The sequence below is a fragment of the Lingula anatina genome, chromosome 8, assembly GCF_051362555.1.
Source record: "Lingula anatina isolate TDL-2025a chromosome 8, LinAna3.0, whole genome shotgun sequence".
Taxonomy (NCBI): domain Eukaryota; kingdom Metazoa; phylum Brachiopoda; class Lingulata; order Lingulida; family Lingulidae; genus Lingula; species Lingula anatina.
The window spans coordinates 1,583,088-1,593,145 of record NC_141774.1 but is presented as its reverse complement, the minus strand read 5'-3'; the positions used below and the strand labels follow the sequence as shown (position 1 = coordinate 1,593,145).

At 35.8% G+C, this 10,058-nt stretch overlaps 1 protein-coding gene across 1 annotated transcript; it reads right to left on the bottom strand.

The window, feature by feature from the left end:
* Positions 1-214: 214 nt before the first annotated feature.
* Positions 215-9,906, bottom strand: LOC106173359 (zygotic DNA replication licensing factor mcm3-like). Its single transcript, XM_086994231.1, has 19 exons — positions 9,726-9,906; positions 9,109-9,221; positions 8,556-8,678; positions 8,290-8,375; positions 7,846-7,976; positions 7,355-7,513; positions 6,881-6,960; positions 6,450-6,558; positions 5,953-6,083; positions 5,439-5,593; positions 4,817-5,025; positions 4,042-4,131; positions 3,555-3,639; positions 3,103-3,235; positions 2,682-2,835; positions 2,136-2,398; positions 1,708-1,823; positions 1,305-1,443; positions 215-1,113 (listed from the first exon to the last, which is right to left on the bottom strand). Exons 1-19 carry the CDS (start codon positions 9,795-9,797, stop codon positions 912-914), a joined length of 2,550 nt encoding a protein of 849 aa, XP_086850357.1. The 5' UTR covers positions 9,798-9,906; the 3' UTR covers positions 215-911.
* Between the last annotated feature and the right edge of the window lie 152 nt (positions 9,907-10,058).

The window sequence follows — 10,058 nt, the reverse complement described above, 5'->3', positions numbered from 1 at the left end:
AAAGGCACACTTTAATAGCATCAAACAACTTTACAGAAGAAAGCAATGAATCAGATATAATTAACAAGTGACAGTGCATTTATAGTCTTACCTTGTGGGAGATTTGATAAATTTCTTTTCTAAATTATCAAATCGTTTCAGTTGGACCTATCTGGACTTAACATGCTGCAGCTTAATTTAAAGGTTACAGTCAAAAAAGAATTGAAGTCAAATATTTTAAGTACAAAGCTGTCATTTTATTTACATCAAGACAAACTGTTTTGTCAAGTTCAAATACATTTGGTGCAGAAAAAAATTCAAAATGCTCAACACCATAATTGTACTCGTCATATATACATTATTGGCTTTAATTGTATTATTTCGTCTCCATTTTGCCCCGTCTAAATGCCTGCAGATAAATTATTGGAAACCTGTCCTACAGTGTAAATATCTGTGTAACATCCCAGCATAGCTTGTGGGTATCAAATAGGACAACTTCCTCCATGCTCTGGGTTTTAAACATCATGTAACAATATCTAGCAACTTTCTTAATGTTTTTCTGAACATCAGACAAAGGGAGATAGTCCTCTTCTAGGTAACATGGCCAGCATTACCAAGAAATATTCGAATTTAATCTGCGTAACTATCGCCCATTACAAGTAAACTCCAGCAAGGTTAAAGATGAAACTGGTAGCAGAAAAAAAATCTTGAAAAAATCCTTGCAAATCTAATGTTCTGACTATTAACACTGTTGTCAAACCTCAATACATTCAAGTAAATAATATATACATACTGGTTAATACAGATAAATAGAAACCACCTTATTTTCAAATTTGCTTTAAGAAGCATCTTGCATCATCTGATCTGTGATCAAGAAAATTTTCGGCTATTCACTTAAGTTATTTCTTAATTTTTAGAAAAATAGCCCTGCATTAAATCAAGAAGAGAATCTCATTGGACAGCATAATCTGGTTATCTTCCATCATTACATCCACTGCGGCGTAGACATCCTCCTCGCTGAAAGGTTCTCCGGAATTTCCTTCATTAATGCGCTCCTTGACAACCGCCATATTGAGCGACTGTGCGTGCTGCTCCTTGAATAGGTTGAAGAGCGTTGCTTTGAAGGTTTTCAATCTGTAAGGAGAAATAAAGCAAATTGACAAAGTTTTAAAATAAAATGAATTTCAACCTATTTCAGAAGAGTGTGTGACATCATTCTGTCAAACTTATTTTTTTCAATTACATTAAGGGATGTAATTTTTTTTCCTCAAAAGAGAAAATTAAATTTTTGAACAAAAACAAAAAAATGCACAAAGCTACTTTACCTCTTCTCATCAATGGCTCCCTTTGATTTGCTCTTGTCTTGTGTCGTCTGCTGCGTTTCCATGGCTTCATCCCCACTCTGGCTTTGACTGCGTGATCTGCGGGCAGCACGTCGCGCCGCCAGGGACGGGTTCTCTTGTTCTGTGAGAAGAGAAGTTACAACTTTTAACTCAAACTTGTAATCAAGTACGATGTCAACATCCCCATAACTGATTTTAAAAAATGGATAAAACAAGTCCTTATGCAAGATTTCCTCATTTTCATTAAATTACATTCATTAAAAATATATATATTTTTTTTTGTTATTATTTCTGGTTGAAAATGTTCACGCAAGTAACAAGAAATGCAGATGCACACAAGTGTGAGTGTGTGTGTGTGTGCGTGCATGATTGCGCGATTTCTTACCATCTTCACTAGCAGTTTCCTCATCATTGGTGTCAAAGTCAAAAGGATCGTATCCCTCCTCTCCCGGCTTCCGTCTCGTCTTCCTCTCTCTCGGCTTGCCATCCTTGTCTTTCTTCCTATGGACAGAAACTTGATACTTAATATCCCTGTATTCTTAATTTCAAATTACCAGATTCTTTTTTCATATATTATACTTGCGTTGATAAGTAAATGAAATAATTTAAAAACTTTTTCTTATAACAAAACAAATTTCCATTTTATCTCCCCTGCTTGTCTCCCAATATCTCTCCTTCATGCACATAGATATTTTCTGCTTTCTAACTCCCCAATTGCAAGCTGTTCTCTTCGATATAAGCCTCACCCCATCCTGTGCCCCCTCCCCCCCCCTCCCCCCCCCCATAAACACCCTCCCACCCACCCCCACTTACTGCCTCTTCCTCCTAGCAGGCCTGTCAGGCTTTTCTCCCTTGTCATCTCCACCTTCGTCATCATCGTCCTCTGTGTCACTGTCTCCGCTACGGAGTCGCCTCTTTCTCAACTTCTCCTCCACCTTCTTGAAGTACGCAAACTGGATCAGCTCAATGGCGGACTGGGCATCATCCAGGGTGATGTTCTTGGACAGACGTGCCTTGGCGTGTGCCGTGGCCAGACGGATCATGGTTTCCAGGCAACGAGCTGTCACTGGCTGGGTCTAAAATCAAGAACCAATACTACACAACCGGAACAATTCATATTATTGACGTGAATTCATTACTTACTTTCAAAATATTTCTTTGCAGATTTTGTTATCATGAAATTTTACTTATCATTTTGTTTGGACATGAATAAATTATTTTTATAATTTAAAACTCTCTTAAACTTTCTTTACAGGTTTTTTAAAATCATATTACTTGCCAATCTTTTGATTAATCAGAAGACAAATTCCTTAAATTTTTATTTGAAAACTTCTTAAATCCTGTTCACACTTCACTCACCCTGGCTATGTGATCTTGCTGGAGATTCTCCTGATTTCTAAGTTTGGAATATTCATCAGCAATAAAATCTGCCGCCTCTCTCGTCAGCTGTGGTTTGATCACCTTGGCAACGTGGATGTACTTCCTCATGAACTTCATACTCACAATTTTGTCTCTGAAAAAAAAAAAAAAAAGAAAGAAAATGAGTGAATGAATAAATAATTAAATTAATAACTAAACTCTAAGCTTCAGCACTCTCTCAGTGATGTGAATTATGTAAGACTTAAGTGTAGTCTTAATTAAAGAAAAACTTAGGTGACACAAAAAACTGTAACGTCTAATGTGATAAGCGTCCTTAAGCTTGTTTTAATTCAACTTGGATCTACATCAGAGGGCCATGTATTTCAGCACTGTCATTACATCTGGCAAGGCAATAACTTACTTCTTGCTCCGTGTGGCTCCATGCAGAAGAGCATCATACTTCTCAAAGATGGGTGTTTCTTCGTCTTCGTCTTCTTCCACCCTCTCAGGGTCCTTGGTTGACAGAAGGTCATTGGTGCCGCCCATTGGTAATACTGGAATGAAGCGAAAAAACCACTCTTTTGAAAACTTTAATAAAATCTACTCTCTGGCTAAGAATAGAGTAATTAATCTTAAATTAACAGGCAAGATAGTTGATAAAATTCTTATCTTTTCTCTGCCTAGCTTTTGTGTGATTGACATATTCCAAATTCAAATCCCGGCTTATCTTAAGGCCTAAGATAAAGAATATGACAGAATTCATTCTACGATTTTTTTTTCAACAACTGACATCTCAAAAATACCACAGGTATAAAAGTCTGCTGTTTGAACAGAAAAGAATGTTTGTCATGAATAAATTATGTAAATTCTTACCGTCACCATCCTGTTCTCCCGTGTTACGATAACGGTGCATGCGCAGCACGTGGTCAGATATCTGTCGGTCACTGTCAGGGTCCATCTGCAGGCATACAGAATTCATTCCATTTTAAAATATGTATACAAGTTGTTTTAATCCTTAACCTTTTTAATTCATACTTCTATTCATTTCAATTAAAAAAAAATATTCTTGGACCTTAGACAATTTAGGAGTTGTCAATCATTCACTTGTATATATTTAAGATCAGACAAGATTTTAACATGAAACATACATGTCACAAAGATACTTTCAAAAAATAATTTATTTCATTACATTTTGCAATAAAACTTCTTCAAAGCTTTTTAAAACTTTTCAAAAATCAGCAATCACACAAGTCAGTGCGAAAATTTCAAAGACATAAATATATTTCATTATACCTTGCATAATACTTTTTGAACACTTTTTAAAACTTTTCACAGATCACCAATCACAAGTAATACTCACTTTGTCCAACATAATAAACAGCAGATCAAAACGTGACAACAGGGAATCTTGTAACCCTATGTTCTCCATTGGGGTTTTATACTGGTCGTACTGAAATTAGAGAAAAGAAACGGCTACAGTAAAACTCTCATTACGCACACAACTCTGAAAATAGTTTCACTGGATATCAGCTTTTAGTAATTTTTTTATTTTTGTGAGGTAATTACCTGTTTACCCGAACAAGTAATTCAGTTAGGACCAAGTCTGTCAGAATGAGAGGAAGAAACTGTCAATAGGTAAAACAAATTTAGAATATATCATAAATGTAAACTTTTATTACAGGGCCAACTGTTTGACATTAACAGATTCCAACTGTTAACTGTGGAACTTTGACACATGGTTAAGCAAATCAAAAAATGAATTATTTGCAATGTCGCACAGAAAACAAGACCATGTCACAAAAAGGAGGCAATCAATTAGGTTTACCTAGTAGCAATTTAATGTAGGAAACATTCAGTAACATCTCTGCAGTGTAAATAATTTGAAGTGTCTAATACTATTTTGTAAATTACATCAAAGTCGATTTCAAACAATAAAATTACAAGCAATCTAAGGCTTCAGCTTGCACAGCAGATTTTCAACAAACAAACGACCATTTTATTTGTTTGAGAATAAGATGTAACATTTAATAATCTTTTCTCATAATTTGCTAATTTTTCTTCAAATTACTTGGTTTATCAAACACTACTATTTTTCTAAAACAGTTTTTATTCCAAAAATCTCCGCCATAACTTACCCTCCCATAGACAGGGTTTGCCGCGGCCAGCACGCTGCACCGGGCGTTAAGCTTGGCATGGATGCCCGCCTTGGCGATGGTCACACGACCCTGTTCCATCACCTCATGAATCGCCGTCCTGTCAATGTCAGACATCTTGTCAAACTCATCGATGCAGACAACACCTCTGTCAGCGAGAACCATAGCACCTGCCTCTAACCTTCTCTCTCCTGTAATAAAATGATTTCTTAAAAATCATTTATCAGAAAATATGGGGAGTAAAACCTGATTTACTGCTACTTTTGTCAGATATGTTATGAATTGCTGTTATTCAAATGTGGACCAAACATTTTATTAAACAACTAGTTACACCTGAAGACACCATCTTTGCACTGCTTCACATGCCCGCTAACTCCACAGGGAAAAAATTCCACATGATTAAGTAGTGGCATTACTTTAAGGCTCATTCCAAGGGGTATAAAATGTAAATGTGATTGCATAAAGTGAGAGTTACCACACAGTTCAACAGATTTACGTGAAACAATAATAGCGTTATTTGGAATGAGCCCTTAGTTTTAAATTCACACAATAAAACCATCCACCTCAGGTCTCCAGTCCAATGACAAACTGACCACCAACCCACCTGTCTCCTGGTCTGTGGTGACAGCTGCCGTCAGACCCACCCCAGATGACCCACGGCCTGTGGTGGGGATGGCCCTGGGGGCGGTGTGGAGGACGTAACGTAACATCTGGGACTTGGCCACGGAGGGGTCTCCTATCAGCAGCAGGTTGATGTCTCTGAAAGGTTGAACTGAAGCTTAAGTCGGATTGAGAATTGTGGAAAACATACAAACAAATATATGAAAATATTAAAACTTGCACAAGGCACATAGGAATGTTAGACAATGCAACTTCAGGTCAGGTTATTTTTTGGACAGAGGACATTTTATTTTTTGCAATAAAAGAGAAAGCTAAACAACAGCCCTATTCATTACATTAAACCAGCTCTATATAGGAAATGGGGGCATATATACAACACCCAAATATCCTCATTTCTGGATAAATCAAGGAGACCTTCATCTGCACATCAGAGCCTTTCAGCCAGAGATTTGCTTCGATATTGTCTCTATTGTGTTGGTGGTTTTCCCCAATCTTACCCCCTAATTCTGGTTCCATTCTCCAGTACTTTCTCCACCCCTCCCAATAACATACACAGCACGGCCTTCTTGATGTACTCGTGACCGTGGATAGAGGGCGCCAGGGACTTGGACAACAGCTCAAAGACATCCTGAAAATGTAAATAAATTTACTTACAAATCAGTTTGTCCATTTGTTTTGACTATATTGTGATACCACTTATTATCCTTTCCATTGCATTTTTCCCAACTTCAATTACTACACATTTATTTTATTTGAGTTAAATTTTCATTTCATTATTATAATTATAACAAGCACAACTTTAATTTATTAATTTTCAATCTTTTTATCATATGTTAAAATATTGAAAAGAAACATTCTCATTGTGTTCACATTGCCTCTTAAAAGTTTTCTAAAACAAAAAATTTGTTTCTTTAATAGTTTTTGGGATATAGATAATAAATAAAGTAACAAGTTGTGTTTTTTCTTCAGATCAGATACCAGTTCGTGCACTCACCACTCCTTTCTGTCGACTGAACTTTTTAATTTTCACCACATCATCAGCCGAGAACAGTGGCGACAGCTCCTTGCTGAGTAGTTGAATGTTATTGGCTATCATCACTGTCCTGAGGAAAGAAATAAGACAGGAAGCTGAAATATTTTCCAAAGATGTTTTGAATATCAAACATTTACCCAGTATCTGAATCTCACTAATACAAATTACGAATTGTCCCTGAATCTCTGAAAAATAAATAAAATAAATTAATAAATATAAACCATAAAAATTAATTGATTAATTACTTAGTTAAACCCTACCTGAAAGTCCCAGTGGTAAATCCATTTTTCTTCCCATTCAGGGAAAAACTCAGTTATACAAACTTCAATTCAATAATAAACATAAATTACGAACTTTGTTCAAATCTCTGAAAAACATAAATTAAGCCCTACCTGAAAGTCCCAGTGGTGAATCCATTTTTCTTCCCAGGTAGACATCTGTACGTCCCCACCACCTGTACTCTGTCACCTGGCTGAAATGATAAAGTGCACATATGATACGTCTGTTTTACCAAGTAGTCAGAAAACTTGTTATTGCCAATGATATTTTTGACTCCCCAAAAGTCTGATATCAGCCAATAGTCAGAAAGAATCTCATCCATGTTGGATGAAAAATGCCACACATGCTTCAAAATGCTAAGTCATCAAACTTTTAAAGTTATTTACCCATCAACATGTGCATCTGACTTTAAACAGGGTTATTAAAATCAAATTAAAGAAAATTAAAGAAAATTAAAGAAAATTTACTTCAGTAATTTATAACACTATATCAGAAGACTGACTTTTCAATTCTGTATGAACCTTGGGGTTAGTATTCAGCAATTGAGGGGTCATTGAGAGGTTAATGAGAGGTCAGTGTCCACTTACCTTACACATGTCCACCAGGTCATTATCCACCACAATGTCCACTGACCGAGGCAGCTGACCAGCAGGTGCTTTCTCCGGCATCTCCTGGATGGTGAAGGTCTGATGGTCCTTATAGCTGGACAGCCCAAACTCTGTCTCTAGGGGGTTGCCATCTTCATCCTGAAACAATTTTCTTTTTTATTCTCTTCTTTTTTTATTCTATATGAGGATCATGATATTTTTTTTCATTCTATACGGGTATTTGTATTAATATATTTTTTCATTCTATATACTGCAATGCTTTTATGTGAAGTTTTAGACTTAATATAAAAGTAAATACTTCATTATTATTATTATTATTATTATTATTATTATTATTATTATTATTATTATTATTTCAGTTTTTTTCTCGTCACCTTGGTTGGTAGACAGTACTGGTTATATGTAAAATTTTAGAGTTGAATACATCTTTAGTATTATCATTAATATTACAAATAATGAATACTCCTCACCTTGGTAGGGTAGACAGCACTAGTGGGGAAAGCCTCCAGTGAGGTCATGTCAGAGTACTTCCTCTCAATGGTCTTCTTAGTTGCCTGGCAGTAGTGGACACTTCTGACCACCTTGGGGCGGACCAGGGAACCTGACACAAAAATCAGGGAAACCATTTAATAGACTATGTAATTACATGATATATAATCAGTGCAATTCTTCCTTTCACGGCGATATTTGAATCTTTCATCTAATGTATCTGATCAAGGGAGTTAGACATAAATTATCTGAGCTCACAACATTGTCTCTGAATAGACCCGAATGGAATATTTTCATATGAAACATTCAGGAGTCACACTGGCATTTAAGAAAATAAATTTAATCTACTAGTGCTTACAAATTACGTTTGACTTGTAAGTAGTTAAGAAATTCGAAAGCAATCACTTTCACCAGTAACTACTTACATTTGGTCACAATGCCCTCCACACAAACCATGTTGCCAAGGAAACGAGAGGTCAGTGACCTTGGTGTGACGTGTTTGGAGCCAAAACTGAAATACAGAGTTAAAATCACCTAGAAGTCTACAAATTAATACATTATTTTCTATTGCATCTCATGGTTTTTGCTTTTAAAAATAACTAACATAATCTTAGAGATATCAAAGATCTAAATATTCCCAATTAATTGGCTAATAACATAGCCTTAAAGATAGTCTTCAACTAAGCCTTACCTTCCTTCAAAGCCCACAAAGAAGTCATCATGCTGTTTGCTATAGACAGGATCAGCTGAGGCGACAAATTCCTTCAAGGCTCGCTGGAAAGCTACCAGGTCTTCAAACGAGTTCTCAATGACACTGCGAGAAGAAAGAATGACATATGAAAAAATCTTCAATCAAACAGTGTACATTTTATCAATGAAGGAGTGTAAGAATTTCATAAGTACGTGTTGGTGTGTTTGTGGATGAGAGATAAAATCCAGATTTATTCTTCATTTCGAGACGAGGCATACAAAGTTTTAGTCCAACATCTCTACATTTTGGTCCCTTGAATATGTCAGTCATTCACATTAACAAATATTATATTAAATTATATTGTACTAACACTAACATAAGGAGATAAAAATTAATTGAGTTTAATACTGGACACTTTCATATAACATTCTTCTGCACAAAAATACCAACAAATATATTTCAAGTAAATAAATAAACAAATTAAGATCAGTGACCAAAGAAATCAGCCATTTGCAATAAATACAGCACAATGTAAGTAATATCTTCAACTCACGCAGCAGATCTGGCGGGCATCTTTCTCCTCAGATCATTAATATTCACCGTTAATCTGACATTGTTGTTGGATATCATGTCTTTCACCTTGGCAGTATATATGCCTTGATCAACCTAAAAAATGGATCAAGAATCTATAAATGACGGAAACAGTGCTAGAAACTAGAATAAGCAGATTTTGGGAATCCTTTATGATCATTTGAAAAATGGACACAAACAAATGTCATTTGTGTTCCTATCCACTTGGCATGAATGAAATGGAACACAAACTGAGAAGCAGGCTTTGAAAGTTACTTTCTCAAATGAACCCAGAACAGCAACAAAGGCACTGTACATATAAATTGGATGGCAATCATTACACTGAATTTACAATTGACACCTTGTTATTATTGACAGTCACGAAAGTTTTCAATTAAAAAGATATAAAAATTGCAATATGTACGTGAAAACTATCATCAAATTTCAGCTAACGGTCTCGGTAACTATATGACGTGGGACTTTTATTTTTCTTCTCCGATCTCCTAACATAACAGATTAACACAGCGTGGAACATACATGCAGTTGAACGTGGGCTTTAAGTCCATTTACCACAATATTACACGGGCTACATTTACTTACATCGTCATCCAGAAAGTCCAGATACTCTCTCTGTATCTCCCTCAACCTCTGATCAATTTCCGTCGTGTCCATGGTGAAGTTTGCAGCTGTTTCTTTCAGCGATCGTTCTGATGACTTTTGTTTATCAGTCGGCCACTGCAGAACTCGCGCCAAATAAGTCACATGATCAGAGAAGAGCGGGGATTTAAATCACGTGATTTAAAGGACACTTTAGTATGAAATACTCGAGAAAAGTTATATCAATGTATCCTAAAGAATTGATATGACTAAATGTTCCCCCTGAAATGTACATAAATTTGTTTAGAGTGAAAGGAATAAAATCAAAGTTAGTGA

Coding starts and splice junctions, on each gene's coding strand:
- LOC106173359 (XM_086994231.1), bottom strand. CDS start 9,797: ATGGACACGACGGAAATTGATCAGAGGTTGAGGGAGATACAGAGAGAG. Junction 5,594..5,952: donor AATGGAACCAGAATTAGGGG/GTAAGATTGGGG, acceptor TCAACCTTTCAG/AGACATCAACCTGCTGCTGA. Junction 1,444..1,707: donor GGAAACTGCTAGTGAAGATG/GTAAGAAATCGC, acceptor CTCTTCTCACAG/AACAAGAGAACCCGTCCCTG.